This window comes from Hylobates moloch, unplaced genomic scaffold (assembly GCF_009828535.3).
Source record: "Hylobates moloch isolate HMO894 unplaced genomic scaffold, HMol_V3 SCAFFOLD_2, whole genome shotgun sequence".
Classification (NCBI taxonomy): Eukaryota; Metazoa; Chordata; class Mammalia; order Primates; family Hylobatidae; genus Hylobates; species Hylobates moloch.
Genome location: NW_026652277.1, coordinates 135,075,358 through 135,098,109, shown reverse-complemented (window position 1 = coordinate 135,098,109; position 22,752 = coordinate 135,075,358). Strand labels below are relative to the sequence as shown.

The following is a 22,752-nucleotide window of genomic DNA, read 5'->3' as shown; positions in this document are numbered from 1 at the left end:
TTTCTTATCAATTTTGTATTCTGCATTTTATTGAAATATGGCATAAGTAAACTACAAATAATGTAAAAGACTGAAAATTGAGAAAATAGAAACTTCCCAGTTAAAAATCATGGAATAATTGTCTTATAGGTTTGGAATTCTGGAGAAAGTTTATCCACGCTATTAGTATAGGCAAAAGGTACTCAGCTCTCTCTTCACCACTGATTGCTCACAGCTTTCTTGGTGGGCTGAGTTAATTGGCTCCATGCCCCACTAGGATCACTATAAAACCATGCTGTTAGCATCTGTGTTGCCAGATTATGGGAGAGGAATGAGGTCAAGGGTAAATTGTGCCAAGCGACACTCTCTGGCATTCAGTCACTAAGAAGATCTATGAACAACTAGAAATAACAGGTATATTGTCATGTATATTTTCTGTATTTATTATTTTTTGCAGAAAGAGCACTTCAAATAATTTACAGAACCAGAATTTAAGGTGGAAGATGACATTTAATGGATCCTGCAGTAGCGTTTGCACATGGAAGTCCAAAAACCTGAAAGGAATATTTCAGTTCAGAGTAGTAGCTGCAAATAATCTAGGGTTTGGTGAATATAGTGGAATCAGTGAGAATATTAGATTAGTTGGAGGTATGTTACCATGTCTGTCTATGCACTAGCTTATTACCTAAAGATTCAGTAATAAATATCAGTACATTCTTAACATTAGCAATAGATAATGGTGACTATATATATATATATATCTTATTATCCAAACTATTAAACTATTCCATTCATATGATGTGATCTTTCTAAAACATCATTATCATCATGTCATTTTTCTGCCCAATAGTAATCAGCCACCCCCTTAATTCCTACCACATCAGTTCCATGCTCCTAATTAGGCTTCCAAGGCTGTTCACAATCTGTTCTATCCAGCCTTATTATTCTATTCACATTATACCAGCCTTATGACCACTCTTACATTATACATAACAGGCCTAAGACCTTTGTTTCTTCCCCAATATCTACCCTTTCCACTGTGTATTTTATTTTAGTTTATGATGTATCGTCTTTCTAATCACATAGGCAGGAAATCTCAGTGCCATATGTGATTTTTTCCTCTACTCAGTCATCAGGTCCTGTTGATTTTACCATCTCGATTTCTCTCTGATGAGTTCTCATCTTCCTCTTTCCACCTTGGCTTTCCTAATTTAAGGTATCATTTCTTGCCTGTGCCCCTGGCTTACTCATACTGCTGACAGTTAATCTAGTTGAAGGACAAGCTGGATTACTTAACCCCTCTCTGAAATACCCACAATGGCTCTCCATTTACTGCTTTCAGAATCAGCTACAAACTTCTTTGTGGCATGTAAGGTCTTCCGTAATTTATCCTCCAATTGTGGTTTATCTTTTCCAATATTTATGTCTGTGCCGTAGCCATATCAGACCAGTAAAAAGTTTTTATGTCACTTGGTCTTTGGCCCTGTGTTTGCCTCAGCCTAGAATACAGGTCCCCACCCTGTGCACCTTAGCTGTGATTTCCTATTTTTATTTTCTGCCAGTTGAAATTATTCTCATCCTTCAAGACTTAACTTAAATGAACTCATCATAATGCTTACCTGATGCTCCTTAGTCAAATGAATTATGGCATTTTACATACTCACATGCTATATAAAACTTACATTATTCTTATTTATATTATAGTTAGTTATCTAGTTAGTTATGTACAAAAGTTTGCTACCCAGCTCAGCAAACTTTTTCTGAAAAGAACCAAATAGTAAATATGTTAGACTTTGCAGGCTACATGTGATCTCTGTAGCACGTTCTTCTTTTCTTCTTTTTCTCTTCTTCTCTTTTTCCTTCTCCTTCTTTTTAAAAATAACACTTTAAAAATATAAAACTTACTCATAGCTAATAGGGGTACAAAATCATGCTATAGCCAGATTTGGTCCCCGTGCCATAGTTTGCCAGACTCTGGCCTACATGTTTCTTTCCTCTACACAACTGAAACTACCTAAGAGAAATTACCATGTTCATTCCTCAGTTTAATATCCATGAAATTGAATATGTAAGAAGATATTATACAAAATAATAATGCCAACTCTTTAGTATCCAAAGACTGAGATTTCTTGGTCCTAAATTTATTAAAAAGATACACATGTTTCCTCAGTCATTTTAAAGTAGAAGATTGAGTGGGTATATTCCAGTGGTTTGTTGCTCTCGCAAAAAAAGCAAAAACACCTTGATTTTGATTTCACATGGCATAAACACTCTCTGTATGGATGCTTTCAAGCTACCAACGGTCTAACAAACAACTGGCTTGCAAAAATCCAGTAGTAGCTAGCTCTGCTATATTACTCTGTGTGCTCAGGTAGAGCTGGGGCTACTGAGCTTTTATCTATGAATTAATTTCTTTTTCTGATTTGTATTATTAGATGATTTTTGGATACCAGAAACAAGTTTCATACTTACTATTATAGTTGGAATATTTCTGGTTGTTACAATCCCACTGACTTTTGGTAAGTGTAATAGAATTTTAAAAATAGGCAACAAACTGTTTACTTAATCATACCTGATTGATTTATCTCTTAGTTGATCTAATCTCCCACATGAAATATTGCCTGATTAGGTTAATAAAATTTACATTGTTACCTTTGGCTATACATTTATAACCACTAACTTCTGTGAATTGTTTTCTGATCCAGGCATAACTATTTTATGGAAAATACACATGTACATTTCATGTTATACTTTAGATAAAACTACTTGCAAGGGCACCAACTTTTAGGTTTCTTTAAAACAGTATTTGTTTCTGACTGACTGCATACAAATGTTTGGTGGCTTATAGTTTAAAATAAATAAAAGAAAAATAACCCTGGGTACATAAAAAAGTATAGAATTAATGAGAGGCCAGTGACAGTCTTTGGTTGGGATAGTTTTGGTTTCTAAGCAGACACGCTGGTTTGGAATGAGTAGGGCCTCTGTTGCAGAAGATCCATTTCTGGCTTGTGGGATCCACTCTTGCTTTCAGACATCTGATCTGCTTATTTCAAATCCCTGCTCATTTATAAATGACCAGGAAAGCAGAAAAATTAGGTTAGGTAGATAGAAAGCTATTTTTTTCTAAGAAGATTTACTTTAATGATGATAAAATGCAGTACAAACCTCAAAAGGAATGGTCAAGTACTGATTGGACTTTTAGAGTTATCATAGTGATCATACATTCTTGTTTATTTCTGTTTCAGCACAAATAATAATAGCACTTTCTTTCATTCCCCAAACTGTCCGAGTTTAGCTGATAAGATATATGGACCCCTATCTGTTGCTAATATTGAGAGTCCCCAACACACTGAATCATTAAAAGAAGGGCATGATTCTTACCAGAAAAGAACACTCAAACACATATTAAGAAAGTTGTGGCTTATTTTGTTCACAAATAGGGGTAAGTTACAAGGGAAAGTTGACGGAAAAGTCACAAACGTAAAGTTGAACTCTTAGGATAAAGAAAGCCAACACTTTACTGTGTTCTAAATCTTTATTCTTTCTGCAAAGTGATTGGAGTCACAAGCACTTTGAAGCTTGATTTGAGATTTTTTTTCAAAGATTCCACCCAGACAATATGTGAAACTCCTTCAGCAAACTTGGAAAGCTAAAAATTTCAGCTGACCCTGCCAGGATTTTAACCTGTGGTTCCAGAGAGTCTAAGTATTGCACAGCTGATGTTTGTGCCACTAAGCCAGCCCCTCCAGAATTACGCATATGACTGCAGTATATTTGGCAGTTGGCATATAGGCTTGACTGCTTGTCTGCTTTCCTACTGGGAAGGAGAATTACATGAAGAATCCTTCAGCTGACCTTTGCTTAGTTTCTTGTACATCACCATTGTTTAAACCCATAACTCTAGTGGATGAACATGAGATAATTTCAGACAACCTATTGTGCTTCCAAGACATCCTATGGATATCTGACATTCTCAGGACTTAAAGGTCTTTATTCTGTTTGAAATTCACGAATTTTTGAGTCTAGCTAAGCTAATTCGTTTCTTTGCTTTTAGCAGCAGTGCATGTGGTTTTACTAGTAAGAGCGTGTGCGTGCATGAGAAAAGATTGAGTCATTAAAATAATTAAAAAGTCACAATTATTTTAAATTTGTATTGTGCTGAGGGCACTCATCCGTTATAAACATAAAATTAAGACAATTTTTAAAATGAGTGTTGACAGCCTTTGCTTCTGAGTGGTCATATCTAATGTATAACATTAGCCTTCTGCTGGGAGTAGAGGAAAATGTAAACCTGTAAAATACAACTGCTGACCTCAGGAGCTTGCCATTTAATGAGGGAGGTAAGACATGCCTGTATGGAAAGCCAAATAGCAAGATATGTGTTAAATAATAACAAAAGACAAAAATAGATGAAATAAACAAGACAGTGCATAGGATAAGCACTCACAGAGAGGCACAATTAGTCTTTCAAGTTCAGATATGAAAGATTAGTAGAGGTTGCTGAGGTTTCAGAAGGCATCATTGAGGATGTGGGCTTACATTGGGCCTTTAAAAGTGAAGTGAGGTGGTGAGAACATTTCAAGTTTGAAAAATTAATTTAGCAAAAGGTACTTGTGATCTTTCACTGTGTAGCCCTTCAAATTGAATTTCATGTGAATAAAACTCTAACTTCTTGAATATAGAAGCTACTGTGAAATTAAGTTCAAATTTTAATGATCATCTCTCAAAGCATGCTTGCTGTTTTCAACTTCTGAGCCAATAGTCCAGTACAGATGACAATCCTGTTGACATAATTGTATTTTAATATTAAAAACATTTATTTTATTATTATAAAACTAATACTGCTTATTATATAAAGAAGACAATACAAATTACTCATGATTCTACAACTAGGGCAGACCACTGCTAACATTTGGTAAGCTTCGTTCCAATACTTTTTCTACATATTCGAGTATGCATATATGAACAACAATGATAAACACTCTTGTACTCTGCAAAAAAAAAAAAAAATCGCCATTATACTGAAAGCATTTTCTTTTCTACTGAGGAGTATAACCTGGATGTGACTGAACTCAAAAATGAATTTGTTTCACTAATAATTATGTTTGTTTTGGTTTATTTTGACTCATTTATGGGTGATTTTGACAAATAAGTTTTAATATTAAGATACTTTGTTTATAACAACAGTAAGAAATACATTAAATTTTAAGAAGTGAGATTAAAAACGGTGTAGTATGATTTGTGTGCTGATATATGGCTTTTTACCTGGATTTAATTAGTTTTTTATAAGATATTTTAAAATCAAATTATGAAAACTTCTATAACTATTCTACTGAGAGTGTTCTTGCATAAAAACACTTAAAATGCACTGTTAACATTTCCTAAAGGAAAAAAGAAGCAATATTTTACTTTGTAAATTATGTCATGTTTTTCCTTTATAGTCTGGCATAGAAGATTAAAGAATCAAAAAAGTGCCAAGAAAGGGGTGACAGTGCTTATAAACGAAGACAAAGAGTTGGCTGAGCTGCGAGGTCTGGCAGCCGGAGTAGGCCTGGCTAATGCCTGCTATGCAATACAGTACGTAGCTTTGGCCATCATTATGGAGCACCTAGGCAAAGGGTGGGCAACAGCAACGAGAGTGCCTATGAATTCCGCATTGCCCAGGACAGTCATGGTTTATACCCATTTTTCTGGCATAATTATTAATAACTTCCTCTTCCACTCTCAAATGTGACCTGGGATGGATGGCAAATTATGTGGTTATAAGAAAAATACAGAAAAATCCATTATTTTCCAGTGCTTTACATGTAGCTCAAAAACAAATGAAAGAAGGAGAAAAATATTACATTGAAGGGAATAGATGGTAACATGGTTGGTTGACCTGGAGGCAGTGTTTGAGAGGAGAGGAGTTTTGAGAGCCTTGTGTATGTGGTCAGCCTTAAGTCAATCTTACTCCATTTCAGAAGTTGTATGAAGATTGCCCACAAACCCTTCTTAAGATAGATGAGTTTTGAACTTTTGTTGTCATCATAATTAAGGAAAATATTCAAGTGTCTTATGCAAAGGTTCATTATATTAGGATCTATGCAAAAAGGAATTAAATGATCATAGGCCTTGCTTTCAGAAATTTATAATGCAAGGTGTAAAAACAAAGGATTTGAAGTAGACATAAAGGTGATCTAAATCAGCTGTTTAGAGGTGACTTTCCTTTGAGCAAATACTCAGCATATCTGCTACTCAAGATTCTCTATTAAAAATTGAAAGCATTTTTAACATAGCAGCATTTTCCCCCCTTGTAGTATTCCAAGTGAGAAACTTGGCTTTCTAAAAGTTAACCTTATGGTGATGGGGTTGATTTTTTTGGTCATAGTAAATTTTGTTGTACATAAGATGTCACATGTGTGAAATAGCTAATGGAAAAGCTTATAAACCCAGATGCATTTATTACTAATTTGCAGTAGCTTTTTATACAAATTGGCAATCTGAAGAAGTTAATACCTACTAACTTTGACACAACAAGCTACAATAAAAGTCTTGAGGCAATGCATACACATATATGTTTTTATCAAAATTAAGATGCCTAGAAGTGGACCATCATGCTCTGTCTGAGTAAAAGGTGGTAGAATAGTAAAGTAATTAGGAACCCAAAGTTGCACATCACCATGTCACATAAAACACACAATGCTGCAAAGCCATGAGATATTTCTTTCTCTCTCAAACACAAATACCAAAACCAACACAAACTTGTATACCCTATATATGTGGAGGGTGGGGAGACAAAAATGTTGCTATTTTATAGTACTCTTCCAACCCAAGAGGAGATTGAAAATCTTCCTGCCTTCCCTCGGGAAAAACTGACTCTGCGTCTCTTGCTGGGAAGTGGAGCCTTTGGAGAAGTGTATGAAGGAACAGCAGTGGACATCTTAGGAGCTGGAAGTGGAGAAATCAAAGTAGCAGTGAAGGTAATGTGAATCTTCGAACTCCTTGACACGTTATATCACCATATCTACAAGGATTGACCATAAAAGTTGAGTGCTCTTTGTTGAAAAGAGGACTGGTTGAATGTCGAAGCCTATCCATAGCTACAAAAATCACATTTTTAAAAAACATTTCCTAGATAGGAACATTGTTTGTAATCAGCAATCTCCAGGGTTTGCATTACCTCTAAGGTTACTAATTAGCTAAGACCTATCAGACAATAATTTTTCTTCAAACATGCCATAAGAGAACTGGAGTTGTAAAACACATTCTTAAGGTACTAGACCAAGGGTCAGCAAACCTTTTCTTAACTGGGCAGACAGTAAGTATTTTAGGCTTGCTGGCCATACAGACTCTGCCATCGTATTGTCATAGACAATAATAAGTGTGGCTGTGTACCAATAAAACTTTATCTATGAACACTGAAATTTGAATTTTATATTATTTTCATGTCATGAAATAGTAGTATTCTTTTGACTTTTTCAACCATTTAAAAATGGAAAAGCCATTTTCAGATCATAGGCTATACAAAAAGAGGTGACAGGCTGGATTTGGCCCACAGGCTGTAGTTTGCCAGTCTCTGACTACATGATTATCTATCATGGTATATTTAATGTATTTTTAAGGAAGCACTGGATATACTCATATTTTTGTAAAAGTATCTTTTGATAAAGGGAGGATGAATCTTTTATGTAATTGAGCAATATCCTGATCTCTGCTTATTAGAGATTTATTGCTTCGAGAGTGAGCTATACAACTAGAAAAGTTGGCAAAATTCTCTCTGCTTCTAAATGATGTCATTTAAAAGTTCTTTAATTTACTCCCACCTTGACTGTTTTAAACAAATGTTTATTTCTCTCATGTAACAAGGTGACTGCTGGCTTTGGTTCAGGATAGTGTGTCAGGTCAGAGCCAGTATCTCTGTAATTTTCTTGGCTGTTGTTCATGCTTGCTGCCTCATTGTTCCAAGACGGCTGACAAAGAAGCAAGCATCACATCTTCATTTGGGCCAGGGAGAGGGGGAAAGATGGTGCGAGATGTACATGTTCAGGAAGGCAAAAGTCTTCTTCAAAGCTCTCTCCCCGCCTCAGCAGTTTTTCTCTTATATACCATTGACCATCACCGAGTTATATGACCACCCCAATTTCCAAGGGAGGCTGGAGAATTTCAGAACACAATTTTCATGATTAGCTTTGATCAATTGCTTGAGACTGGGAACCTGGCCTCCAAGAAATAAATTGAAAGCAAGGAGATGGAGAAAACATATTGAGAAGAAAATTTTGAAAATTAAGAAATTGGCCTAAACAACAATACTTGGTCTCTTAAAATTTCTACCTTTTGGAGGAACATTGTGTAAACATTACTAGACCTTTTATTTTGCATATTCTTCTACTAGCAATAACAGGAGGTAACATTTGAAGGGTTTATAGAATACATGCACATGCTTTATCTACGATCTGTTTCCAGCTTTCAGGGTAGATATTACAAAACAAACAGAACAATCTCCATTAACCCACTGAGCTCACAGAAATGTCTGCTATACTGATTCCTGACTTGTTTTTATGTTGTATAGACTTTGAAGAAGGGTTCCACAGACCAGGAGAAGATTGAATTCCTGAAGGAGGCACATCTGATGAGGTAGCTCTGAAATAATTTTCTCTTGGTATGGGTAAGAAGTTTTAAGTCTGCTTGACTTATTTTTAACACCCAAAATGACCTGACATAACAGATCATACCTAAAACAACGTGGTTGAAACGTTTAAATGGAACTACGCCTGCAGAGCAAGTAGTCTATAGAAGCCAATCTTCTGAGCCTGGGTACAGGCACTCCTCAAGCAAAACGTTCTCCTTTCTTTTATCTTCAATAAGGAGCATGTTTTGCAATGAATTCTGAAGCTGTTTGGCTTTTGACACGCTTGTATTCATCTAAATGTGTGATAATGGTCAAGTATACCCAGTAAGAGGGAGTTCTCTCAAATGCTATAATGTCAGTGAAAATATCCTTTGTCTTAGTAAACTTGTCTACAAGTTTGAGTTTGTGGTCATAAAAACTGCTCAAGCACATCTTAATGGGAAGACTTGAGGCAGTGGTTGATTGGGTCTCAAGCTGTGGGTTCCAATTATTAGGTTGGGACTTACTCGGTTTGATGTCTTGAGAAAACTGTGTAGCCAAACCTGCATTTCTGAGCTGTTTTCCTGAAAGGGAGAGGATATATTTCATACCTGTAATGACCAAAAACCCAATGTTTTTAAATATCTTTTCAAGGACGCTACTAGTCAAAATTACTTTCTTTTCCAAAATATGCTTAATACAAATGTTATTCCTTCTAAAAACCAACCTATTTTATCCGTACTCATGGCCACTAGGGGTTGCCATATTACCTCCTTAAGGTAAGCACAAAGACCAATAGTTGGAAAAGGAAGTGTTAGAGACACTAATTCAGGGCTTTTGAAGGAAACTATTGATAAAGAATTGCTGTACTCCATAAAGACCCTCAGCTAGGACTCCTGCTTCTGTTGTATCATCCAGCCTGTGTCTTTCCACCTTTCAGCAAATTTAATCATCCCAACATTCTGAAGCAGCTTGGAGTTTGTCTGCTAAATGAACCCCAATACATTATCCTGGAACTGATGGAAGGAGGAGACCTTCTTACTTATTTGCGTAAAGCCCGGATGGCAACGGTAGGCAGTTGGGATCCATAATATTGGTTTCATAATGCAAATGCCCTGTAATTCCCTACTAATTTTCTTTAAATTTAATAGGCTGCAGTGGTAAAACCTTAGAAGACTTATATGGAAAGAATTATTCTATTTCCTTCACATTAGATTTTGACAATCAGAACCCTGGGCTAACATTCTGGCATTTTTCTGGTTATGTGAGCCCGAACCTGTTTTTAGTATTTAATGGGAGAACATGACCCTCATTGCCAGAATCATGTTTTTCTGGAGCACAGGGATCGTGTGGAGTTGGAAATGCATATCTCTGTACTTCATCTATATGCCTGTCTGTCCCAAATTATATTTCCAGTCTGGATGTCTTTACTGAGTACCAGACTTGTATGTCCCTCTCTAGTTGACATATCTATTTGGATTTTAGTAGGCATCTGAAACATATTTTGCCCCAAACAGAGCTCTTGATTTCGTACGTCCTCTTCTACTCCACCCATCTAGTTCCTTGCTTTCTCTTTCCCTACATCCATGCTAACAAGCTCTGCCTGCAAAACGCAGCCGCAGTCCTTTTCTTGTATCCCCAGTGCCTGGAGCAGTGCATAGCACATTATGAACCCTGGAAATACTGTGGAATGGTGGACAGGACTGGGGGTGACTACCTGCAGGAATCTACCTTATACCTTAGATGAGAACACGTGAGATAAGACAAGTCACCGAAGTTTAAATCTGGTGGATTAAAAACTTTTTTATATCAAAATAAACATCATATGGCTAAAAAATTAAAATGTGTGACAAAGCATATAGTGAAAAACAGGAGCCCTGTGCACTGCCTCATTCCCAGCTCTCAGGCCCGCACGTATCGTCTGTTATTTACTGCCAAGTTCCTAAATAGTCTGCTCATACTGACACGTGTTGATTTTTCAATTTGGGGTAAATTGATTGCCCACTATGGAAGATGATGATTTAACTCTCTTAGACTTCCTCGTAATATACCTGTCCATCCCTCACTACACTACACACAGGAAAACTTTGCTTGCCTCATCCTCTGACAGTTATCACAATTTGCAGATAAATCATCCTTCCAGGTTTGCGTTATTAGAACTATTTAGTTATTATTATTATTTTTGGAGCTGAATTATCCAAATGTTATTATTGTAAGTTTTTTTCTCAGGCTAGTTTAATAAATATCTCGTTTTCATTTTAGTTTTTATGTACGTAAACTCCTCAACTGAACTGTAACACTTTTCTCAATATGGCTAACAATATCAGATAATCTAGTACTTAATTTTTTCTTGGACACTTCCTTCCTGGAAGCAGTGTGGATGCTTGTGCTCTAGGCTAGCTGCACAGCTGCTGTTGTAGGGTTTCCTTCACATTCAACCTGGGAATCTTCCTCAACTCTTGTCCATGTGGGACTTTTTCCATGTATCTCATGACTTTTTGTTTGTTTTAGAAAAGAGAAAGTATGCATGTGCAGCAAAAATCGGCTTTTTTTTTTTTAATTTTTGAGAAAACGTCCTTTATTCTTCCCTCACACTTGGTTGATAATTTGGTTGGACTTTTAGGTTGAAAACTCTTTATTTAACAGATAAAGCCACTACATCTTTCTTTCCTCGCTTCTACAATTGCCAATAAGAATTCTTTTTTTTTTTAATTTTTTTTTGCACACAAAAACAATAAACATTTTCTAAAAATACATACAAACAAAAAGATGCATACCAAACATATTAGGAATGTTGCACATGGGAAGTCGGGGAATAGAAATGGGGGGTGGGAATTAAAATAAATGAGAGAGGGACTTTATATGGATCAGTGATAATAACTCAATCCTCTATTTGACAAAGAAGAAGGAGAAGGAAGAGGAAGAAAAAGAAAGTGGGATAAAGGATCAGAAAGGGAGGAAAAGAGAAAAAATTAGAGTATGACTCCAGGGTAGACCTGTTTTGTTGTCACTGAGTTGGTTGGTTGGTTTGTCTGTTGTATTTTTCATATGTTTCGCCATGTTGGCCAGGCTGGTCTCGAACTCCTAGCCTGAAGTGATCAACCCGCTTCGGCCCCCCAGAGTGCCAGGACCACAGGCGTGAGCCAGCACGTCCAGCCCCCACATTGCTTCTGGCCTCCGTGGTAGACCTCCCAGACGGGGCGGTCGGGCAGAGGCGCTCCCCACATCCCAGACGGGGCGGCCGGGCAGAGGCGCTCCTCACTTCCCAGACGGGGCGGCCAGGCAGAGACGCTCCTCACTTCTTCCCAGATCGGGCGGCCGGGCAGAGGTGCTCCTCACTTCTTCCCAGACAGGGCGGCCGGGCAGAGGCGCTCCTCACTTCCCAGATGGGGCGGCCGGGCAGAGGCGCTCCTCACTTCCCAGACGATGGGTGGCCGGGCAGAGGCTGATTCCTGAACTTATTATCAGTGGTCTGTTTTTTGCCTCCTCCCCTTCAAAAATTTGAGGAAAATTTTATCTGTGGTACTCTTTACTCATAGTAAAGTAACAGTTGCTTTGCTAATCATTCCCTTCAGTTCCAGGATTTTTTTTCATTGTCTCTTTGATAATGAATAGAATTCCTTATTCCCTCTATTTCTTTGTTCTAGAAATCCTGTTATAACGGACTGCTTTGTTTCATCTTCTCATTCTGTTAGCTGCTCTCTCCTATTTTCTAGCTTTTGTCATTTTGCTTTCTATTGTGATAGACTTCCTCAACTTTGTCCTCTAATCTTTTTGTAGAATTAAAAATTTTTGTTAACATATTTTAATTTTTCACAGACTTGTTCTTGTATTTTGACTGCTTTTTAAAATAATATTCTGGTTTTGTTTATAGATGCAAAATTTTACTGATCTTTTAGGGTATTAATTATGCTTTTCAAAAAGTGTTAATTTGCTTCCTGCATTGTCTTGGCTTCCTTCTTCCTCTTTGTTTTGGAATCTGATTCAATGTGAGAATCTTTCTCAAATGTTTAGTATTCTTGGCTGGTTTCATATTTAATTGTGAGGGCTAACAAAATGATGGGAACCTATGTGTCCAAGGAAGCTTCCTTTTGGCGTTAGGTGGGACCCTGCTCTTCCACTGGGGGGTCCTCCAATGTCAATAACTGAATCTCTTCCCTGACATATGCCAGTTTAACCAGGGAGGAAATTGGTCATTTCTCCTCTGGACAATAAATGCCTGATGCGTCAACTCAGAGCGTTTAGAAGTGGCTGGAGGTCTCAAGGCTCAGTATGTGGACTCTCATTTAATTTTAATTCTCTCCATTTCAGTACAGTGCCTCAGTGTGACTGGTAGTATCTCTGAACTTGGAGTGTTCTGGTTCAGGTTTCTGTTGTTTTTATTTGTTTGTTTTCTATAGACAAAAGCCTTCATCTATGGTAGAAGAATCTATGATTTGGTTAGGCCTTAAATAACCTAAACGTTCTTTTTGCTTTCAGTCCTTCTCCTTGTCCCTGTATTCAGGGATACCTGCTGCCTACCATTCTGGAGACTATGAGCTTCCATAGTGAAAAACAGCTCAATTCTTGCCTTTTCTTTCTGTAGGCAGTCAGCTTTCATCTCTCTTGGCTCTGCTAAATTACCACTCCTCCATCTGCTTTCCCTCTTCCAGAATGCTTTGTCTACCATGTCAGTTCTCATGACAGTTGATTTGCCCTTGTGAAATTATGAAAATTTTCGCTATACTGCCATGTTAGCAAGGTTTGGGGAGAGAGCAGAACTAAAAATGCACACATTCAATCCCTCATCTTAAACAATACATTTTATTTGTAGATTTGTCTTGTTTTGTGGTAGGGCTGGGGGTATGAAAAGTGAAGAGAGGATGAAAAAGGATGGACTGAAAAAAAAAACATGGATCTACTTTTTCCAAATCATTTTGATTCACCCAGGATCCTAATGCTTATAAAGATTGGTTCTCACATGCACTTCAGCTGTTCCGCAGCCTTTCCTGGTGGCTGCCAAAAACAGCTTCCAGGGCTTCGTCTCCTTCGCTGCAACCATAGAGACATCGTTAGGTGCTGAAGGCAGAATGAAGGCCTGAGGCCTATGGCAGCCATCACAAACGCTACTCTCCCTCGTGCTGAGTTCTTTTGAGGTCAGCCTCTCCCCACATGGAGTGCTCAGAGGCACCATATCAGAAGAACCAGCAGAAGCCTTTTTCTCTCTCTCCCTGCATTCTAGGACTATTTTACTGGGTTGAATGCCTAAGAATTGACTGCAATTAGGCCCAGAAAGCTTAGTCTAGTCCTTTGCTTTGAGGACTCAGTTTCTTTATCTACAAAATGGAATATTGAATCAAAAGCTTCCTAAGTCTCCTTTTAACTTTTTTTTTTTTTTGACAGAGTCTTGCTCTGTGGCCCAGGTTGAAGTGCAGTGGCATGATCTTGGCTCACTGCAACCTCTGCCTCCCAGGTTCAAGTAATTCTCCTGCCTCAGCCTCCTGAGTAGTTGGGACTACAGACATATGCCACCATGCCCAGCTAATTTTTGTATATTTTTTGTAGTAGAGACAAGGTTTCACCATGTTGGCCAGGCTGGTCTCGAACTCCTGACCTCAAGTAATCTGCCTGCCTTGGCCTCCCACAGTCCTGGGATTACAGGCATGTGATACCACACCTGGCCTTAACTTTTGTTAAAAGGATTGTATTAAGATAGAAAAAAAGTGAAACAAACAAACAAAAAACTGTCAAAGTAATACGAATATGTAGTAAATGTACTGCCTTCCAGATAACATTCAATTCACCAAATTTTTGCTGTGTGTTTACTATAAAACGGTAAAGGATGTAGTTCTTGCACTCAAGGAACTTGCTACATGGTAGGGTTGTAAGTCTACAGACACAAGTCTACAGATACCTAAATAATCCACTTAAAGTAGGAAGTAGGTAGACTCATTAGAGTGCAGTGGAGAATATACTGCAGAAGCCCAGAGGAAGGAGCGATTTCCAACTGAGGAAAGCTGAGAGGGCTTCATGGAAGAGGTCTTCTGATTCAGGCACAACCAAAGCAGGAGGTAGAACAGTAGCTGAACTATACTTCCCCACTGAGTTATGAAAGGCTTTGACTAGGGATAGATTGAGATCAAAGTTTAATATGTCTGAAGGGTTTAACAAGAGATGACAGGTGGTAGTCCAGAGTAGCATCTAGAGTCAAGGAAACCCAACATGCAGTGATGAGGTATCCCAACAGGTTGATACATGGTATATCAGAAGGAGAGAGTAGTCAGAGATCCAAGCAGGCAGGCAGCATTATGAAAATCTGTCAGCAGGGAACAGGGCACTAGCCACCAGACTGAAATTAGGGAGTGGGATCCTAGACCTAGAGAAAGTCTTCACAGGTAGAGTAGGTTTTGCCAACAGCAGAGCAGGGTTCCATTTACACAGGAACCAGTGAACCATTCAAGACATCCAGCAGGGACTCAGATATGGACCGTGATAATGGCCCTGAATAAGGTTGGAGGAGATTGATTTGAGAATAAGGTCAGATCCTAGTTATTAGCCCTAGGTGTGGCTGAGCAGAACCATGGCAATAGTGAGCCCCAGAACATCAGGATTATTCCTAGTTGGGGGGCAAGAGATAAACATGTCAGGGGAGGTAGGGAGAACACCACTTAAGAACATTTGTTTTTTAAGGAATTGAGGGACTTGGAGGTTGGGAATCATTTGAGATACTCAGCTAAGGCTGTGGATGGAAATCAAGAAACAGGAGGACATTCCAGGGGAAAAAATGATAGCAGGAATAAAGAAGAGAGGCTGAGAAATGCAGAGTAGGTATAAGGAACTGCAATAGGACCAGCGTAATGGAAGCACAGATTGAGAGAGGAGAAACAGTAGGAAATTAATAGAATTGTAGAGAGGCTGGTGCAGCCTGGGGGTGCTGTGGAGGCTGTGCTCAGGAATTCATAATAGACTCTACAGGAAGGGGGTCACAACAAAGCAAGCTAATGAAAAAGCACAGGAGGCTGGAGACATGGGAAATTTTTGAATGCATCAGATGAGGGATGACGAAAGCTTGAACCAGGGTAATTGCAGGGCAATGGAAAGGGACAGACAATGTAATATAGCTTCAGGGCAGGAACTTTGAATTTTCCCAATATGGTACTAATAAAAACTTCAACTGGCTTTTTTTCATGTAGAAATCATTGCAACCAGTACAGGCTCAAGTGTATGTTTGTACTCACTCTCTTAGATGAGAGGAGTAATTTGAAACTTTGAAATAGGGTATTGCTAACAATTTACATGGGGCTCATATGAGAAACAAGCCCATTGTCATGACTGGCAAGACAGAGTGCCATTGGGTCAATAATTAAACCAGCTAGCACTTAAATGATCATTTTGACTACTTATGAGAGCAGCAACTATTTATTAAACGCCTGTTATCGACCAGCCATATATGTAACTTACTTGAATTTTGCAAGGTCAGTATTATTGCCCATTTTACACATGAGAAATTTGCTTAGTGAGTTAAGTAACTTAAGCAAGTTCACACAACTAGTAAATAGCAGAACTAGGTTTCACATCTCAATCTGTCTGACCTGACACCTGGAGGTCTTTCCAATAAAGATTCCATATTGCCTCTACTTACCAAACATAGCTATCGTTTTTTATGTATATTTGCATGGAAAACACATAAATTTGTTTTCCTCTTTGTTTGAATTCTTATAATCATAACTAAAAATCCCTTTAAAGCATCAGATACATACATGCATATGCATATACATATATCCACTTATATTCACACCTATATGTATATATTTCATGCAAACTAGATAACTACCTGTCATTTTTCCTTCATTTCTTACAGTATTATGGTCCTTTACTCACCTTGATTGACCTCGTAGACCTGTGTGTAGATGTTTCAAAAGGCTGTGTCTACTTGGAGCAGATGCATTTCATTCACAGGTACAATTCTTTTCTGGATACGGGGTTATTACTGATATTGGCACAATAATCACCTGTAGTGCAGGTAAAGCACACAAGATAATTAAACATTTTAATTCCTTCAAACTAGCAATAATTTCTATTAAAAGTCTCTCTTATAAATCATTCTGCTGTAAAGACACATGCACACGTATGTTTATTGCATCACTATTTTCAATAGCAAAGACTTGGAACCAACGCCAATGCCCACCAATGATAGACTGGGTAAAGAAAATGTGGCACATATACACCGTGGAATACTATGCAGCCATAAAAAAGAATGAGTTCATGTCCTTTGTAGGAACATGGATGAAGCTGGAAACGATTATCCTCAGCAAACTGACACAGAAACAGAAAACCAAAGCAGGTTCTCACTCATAAGTGGGAGTTGAACAATGAGAACACATGGACACAGGGAGGGGAACATCATACACCAGGGCCTGTCTGGGGTCGGGGGCAAGGGAAGGGAGAGCATTAGGAGAAATACCTAATGCAGGCAGGGCTTAAAATCTAGATGACAGGTGGATAGGTGCAGCAAACCACTATGGCACATGTATACCTATGTAACAAACTTCATGTTCAGCACATGTATTCCAGAACTTAAAGTAAAAAAAAAAAAAAAATAGTTTCTCTTTTTTACAGACCTACTAGGGCTACTTGTTTGATTTCTAGAACTTTATTGTTGTTGTTATTATTATTATTAAATATAACTTCTGCCATAGGGATCTGGCAGCTCGAAATTGCCTTGTTTCCGTGAAAGACTATACCAGTCCACGGATAGTGAAGATTGGAGACTTTGGACTCGCCAGAGACATCTATAAAAATGATTACTACAGAAAGAGAGGGGAAGGCCTGCTCCCTGTTCGGTGGATGGCTCCAGAAAGTTTGATGGATGGAATCTTCACTACTCAATCTGATGTATGGTAAGTTTAACGGGACACAGAGTAATGCTGACAGAATCATCAAACATTAGAGGGGATTTTAAAAGGACGTCTAATCTTGCTTTTTTAATGTGAGAAAACAGAAGACCAGAGAGATTAAGTAATTTGCCTCAAGCTAAAGTGAGAGTTGGTGGTCAAGGTGGGACTATTCCTGGGTCTCAGCAGTTTATGCTCCTCCCTGAATCAGTTTTGTTATGAAATAGATACATTTCATTCAAATATTTTATTACATTCCAAAGATGTAAAAGCCTATGACTAATAGGAATTGGTACTTAGGAATTAATGTCCAAGTGTGTGCCCAAATGCCTACTATTGGGGAATGTTTGGTCATTAATTTATCAGTAAACTTTAAATCATGGATTTAAAAGTGTCCTAAAAGATTAGGACACTAAAAGATTAGGACACTGGGGAGATTTGGACATCCCTTTATTATTCGAATAACACCCCTTATTTTTGTTTGTTGACTCCAACTTCTGAATAGAACAGCTCAAAATGTAAAAGTTTGTTCAATGACTTTTAAGTTGGACTGGGCCTAGGCAAAATTACGAATGAGATAAAATTTCTCAGTGCTGCCAATTTTTATTCATGCCTTCCCTCTCAATGTTTACTGGCACTTTATCCCCTGCAAACTTGGGAGGAAAATGCTGAAATGTTTTTGTGCTCACCCTTAGGTGTGTCTGCATGTCAATGCTTTGCAATTCTTAGATAATGGAGGCCTACAGTGGGGATTCAGTCAGGGGGAGAAACAGAGTATGAGTGTGTATACATGTATGTATGTTTGCATGTATGTGTCTGTGTACACGTGTTTCTGTGTGTGCATACATGTGCATGTGTGTCTGTTTCTGTGTGTGCATATCTGTATATGCACGTGGATGTGCATGCATGTGAGCATGCATATGAGTCTGTGTCTGTGTGTGCACATGTGTGCCTCCTCCAAGCCTTCCTATCACCTTTGAAGTATTTGCTCATACGCAGTGTTTTGTTCTACTTTTTCTTGTAAGCCTGCTTTTTTTGTTTGTTTGTTTTTTTGTTTTTTTTTAAGATGGAGTCTTGCTCTGTCACCCAGGCTGGAGTGCAGTGGCGCAATCTCGGCTCACTGCAAGCTCCGCCTCCCGGGTTCACGCCATTCTCCTGCCTCAGCCTCTCCGAGTAGCTGGGACTACAGGTGCCCGCCACTACGCCAGGCTAATTTTTTGTATTTTTAGTAGAGACGGGGTTTCACCATGGTCTCGATCTCCTGACCTTGTGATCCGCCTGCCTTGGCCTCCCAAAGTGCTGGGATTACAAGCGTGAGCCACCGCGCCCGGCCTGTCAGCCTGCTTTTATATCTCCCGTTTGCCTTTTATGAGGCCAATAATACACTGACAAAGTAGACCCTGCTAGCCCTAGGAAAAATGTTGTTGGAGAAACTACTGTAAACCTGGTGTTTGTAATAAGTATAATTAAAGCAAACCCTCTACTATTCTTAGGTCTTTTGGAATTCTGATTTGGGAGATTTTAACTCTTGGTCATCAGCCTTATCCAGCTCATTCCAACCTTGATGTTTTAAACTATGTGCAAACAGGAGGGAGACTGGAGCCACCAAGAAATTGTCCTGATGATCTGTAAGTTAATTATGTTAACATATGTATCCCCCAAACAAAAACATACAATGTGCACATACAATCTTAGGCCTCTTGATATAGTTTGTTAAATTGTTAAAGTAAAAACTGGAACTTAAATATTGTATACCCCACATAAAATATCAATTCATTGTGTCAATTTGTGAATATATTATGGTTTCTTTTTATTTGTATATACACATAATATTTCACTGAGAAACAAAATTTTGGAGAGTAAAATACTTCTGGTTAAGTAAAATACTTCTGGTTAAGTGAATTCTAATAAAAGCACTCCGTGTGTCTGTGTGTGTGTGTGTGTGTGTGAGAGAGAGAGAGAGAGAGTATACACACACATATACCTTTTATTTTGGGAGATATGATTTGACTAGTATCTTAATCTACATATTAAAATATTATACTAAATGGGAATATATTGTTAAAAAGTTGGATTGCGGCTGGGTGCGGTGGCTCATGCCTGTAATCCCAGCACTTTGGGAGGCTGAGGCGGGTGGGTCACGAGGTCAGGAGATCGAGACCATCCTGGCTAATACAGTGAAACCCCATCTCTACTAAAAATACAAAAAATTAGCTGGGCGTGGTGGTGGGCGCCTGTAGTCCCAGCTACTCGGGAGGCTGAGGCAGGAGAATGGCGTGAACCTGGGAGGCAGAGCTTGCAGTGAGCCGAGATCGCGCCACTGCACTCCAGCCTGAGCGACAGAGCAAGACTCCGCCTCAAAAAAAAAAAAAAAAAAAAAAAAAGTTGGGTTGCCTTTGTTGATATAGCTGACATTGACTAATAAGAAATAGTATTACTAAAAATTATACAGGTTGTGACCTGTTTATGAACATAACAAAAACATGACTAAGTATTGTAACTTTAGTGAATCCTGGCCATTATTGAATTCTAATAGTGATTTCTCAGAAGAGTGAGTGAATTTTAGTCAAATTATAAAGAAAAAAGTTTTTATTCTGAGTATTAATCTGCCTCCTTGTGGAAAGTCTCAGCAGAAATATTAAGTCTTGACAACTTTTTCCAAGAATTGTCTTACCCAAGAACTTTCTAAAAGAGCAAATAAGTATGAACTCTTTATGTGCACCATAGCATGCCAAGGATTGTATGGATTACAGAGGTGTTTAAACCAGGGACACAGCTCTTCAGCATCTCAGAATGTGTTTTGAATGAAAAGACACCCACACAGAGCAGTTGGATGCCAAGCCAACATGTAATAAAGTGCTAAACTGTGTGGTACAGGCAAGTGCAAAAGGAATTAGCAGTATGCGGATGCACACCATGGTTGTACTGCCTTGACTATGCTGTGTTATTTAGAGGATTATTCAGACTTGAGCCAAAAGATGATTAAGAGCTGGGCACCTTGGTTAGATGTTCTACTGGTGAATGTTTTTGTATTATTTAAATCTTTCAGCTAGAAGAAGATTGGAATTACTGCTTGTTTCTGATTTAGCTTAATAGTCTCTAGGATAGTTACAGGGAGATCAGATACACACACATCTGACCAAATTTGATAGTAGTGCATAAAAAATGATTCATAATCATTTTGGGGGGAAATGAGGAAAAATTATATAAATTAAGGATAAGAAATTATACAGAATTTGAAAACCTTTCATGTAGGGCTTAAGAAAAAAGCCCAAGATACCTAAATACAAAATAAATTTTAATTAAATATTTACAAACTAATCACTGTTTTGCATCTCTTACATGTCTGTAAAACACTCAGAAATTTTTGCCAGAATTTCAGTTGCACAAAATTTTCCTCGTGCTGTTAGAATGTTATCTGGCTTATGCCACTCTCTCCCCAAGGGTTAATGTGCCTCATCACAATCATGCAATATTTTTGGATAGGCAGCTTTGAAATTGATCACTAAACTATCAGTTTTGACTGGTGTGTTTGATTATTTTGTTTGGGGCAGGGAGGTTAATAACAAATTACTGTATTGTGGAGCAGAAAAATCTAGACAAATTGAACTTTGCTCTATCTAAAGGTATAAAAAATGCAACTAGAAGGAGGAAGGAGTGCTAGAAAAGTATTCCTGATTATGAGTGGAAAAATATAATATTCTATACAGTTTTATCTTGAACAATTTATTGATTGGATTGCCATTGTTTTAATAAAAATATAGTTTATTTGAAATGAAAATTTTCCATTGGTGGTTCTGAAGTTCATTTGAACATCATTAATAAAAATAAGCCATGCATCAAACCCTCCAAGTGCTGCAGGACTCTGACAAGCCCTGGGAAGGGTTAAAGATCCATTGCCAACCAGGAAAACAAGCTAGGCTAGGAAATGGAGATCTCAGCAATACCATTCAATCTGGCCATGGCCTTAAGTTGTCATGATAAAGATTAACTACTCTCCTTAGAGTACAGAGGGAACTGATATTTATTTGAAGCAGTTTTCTGAGATCACAGGCCCAGCTTAGGGGTTTGAAAGTCTGCACTGAGCCCTGCTACACCTTCCATTTACTGCTTAAATACTCAGCACCTGGATGCACTCCCGGTCAGGTGAGCCCATAGATAGCTATGCTGTACTCAGCTATTAATGGAATGCCAGGTTCAGAGCATTCCCGCCCTTCTCTCCATAGCCTGAGATGTACGATAGAAAGCCCAGCCATCAGGATTCTCTTCAGTTTTTAGTTTGCACAACAACCACACCACTCCTGAGAAGAAATGAGATCAAAGGGCAATCTACTTCAAGTGAGAACTTTCTGGGGTTTTATAACAGATATATCACAGTGGCAACTGGAATTACTGGAGAGTCCCTCAGGTGTGGGAGGCAACCGTGGGAGAACACAGAGGTTCACCATGTTATTTTTACATCTTAAAAAAATATGTACACCTAGATACTAATTGGATCTCTCCAGGATTAGGTATAACGAGTAAGGAAAATCTTGAAGTCTGTATTTTATGTACTTTGTTTAAATACCTGTAGAAACTTTTCCCTTTCATACTGAAAAATACTATGACGTTTTCATGTATTGAAGTTCAATTGCTTTGTGAATTTAGAGGCTAACATTGGATATAGCTAATGAGTCCTGTGCTATTTTGAAAAAAAAAAAAAACTTGAGAAGAGTTGTAAAGGGTTTGCATGGTGAGTGGAGGAATTGGAACCTCTACTTAGCCAAATGAGATACTTCAAGTATAATGAGTATTTTTCTGGAGCCAAAACACCCAGCCCAGGTAAATTTTAACAAACTTGAAGGACCTGCAAATTTGTTTAGAGTAATATGCTTGAATATTTGTAACTATAACTTGGTGCAAGTATACACTGCATGATATAGAATGGTGACAAGGACATATTTGTAAGGGAAGATGCTCTGTGCCAAGGCTATAGGTTTCACTGTTAATTTACTTACAAGATATAAGAAATACATTTAGGATTCTTAAAACCCTCTTCATTTCATTCCATTGCCAGTTTATTGCTATTTGAGAACACAAGTTTTATTCTTTACTTTTAGATGACTATTGCTTATACAGCTCCTCTTTTCTTAGTCGTCGTTTGTCTCTACATGGTGGAACAGAAAGGTTTTATATATTAACAGGTCAAATTTGTTTGTCATCAGAAAATTAAGTACAGAGTAATGATTGGATTAAATGTAAATTTAAGCCTCCACAAATGAAAAAAATAGGAATTTCTGCTTAAGTGGATTTCATAGATTAAACAAGAGT

The 22,752-nt window shown here is 38.0% G+C and overlaps 1 protein-coding gene across 3 annotated transcripts in view; it reads left to right on the top strand.

Annotated features, from left to right (window-relative positions):
* ROS1 (ROS proto-oncogene 1, receptor tyrosine kinase) overlaps positions 1-22,752 on the top strand; it is a 145,518-nt gene that overhangs the window by 105,804 nt on the left and 16,962 nt on the right. For all 3 annotated transcript variants that reach the window (XM_032165650.2, XM_058430549.1, XM_058430548.1), the window contains 9 exons: positions 437-627; positions 2,415-2,498; positions 5,421-5,556; positions 6,779-6,941; positions 8,531-8,595; positions 9,510-9,639; positions 16,410-16,507; positions 17,248-17,448; positions 18,936-19,070. In XM_032165650.2, coding sequence (XP_032021541.1) covers positions 437-627; positions 2,415-2,498; positions 5,421-5,556; positions 6,779-6,941; positions 8,531-8,595; positions 9,510-9,639; positions 16,410-16,507; positions 17,248-17,448; positions 18,936-19,070 — 1,203 coding nt within the window. The remainder of the gene's footprint in view (positions 1-436; positions 628-2,414; positions 2,499-5,420; positions 5,557-6,778; positions 6,942-8,530; positions 8,596-9,509; positions 9,640-16,409; positions 16,508-17,247; positions 17,449-18,935; positions 19,071-22,752) is intronic.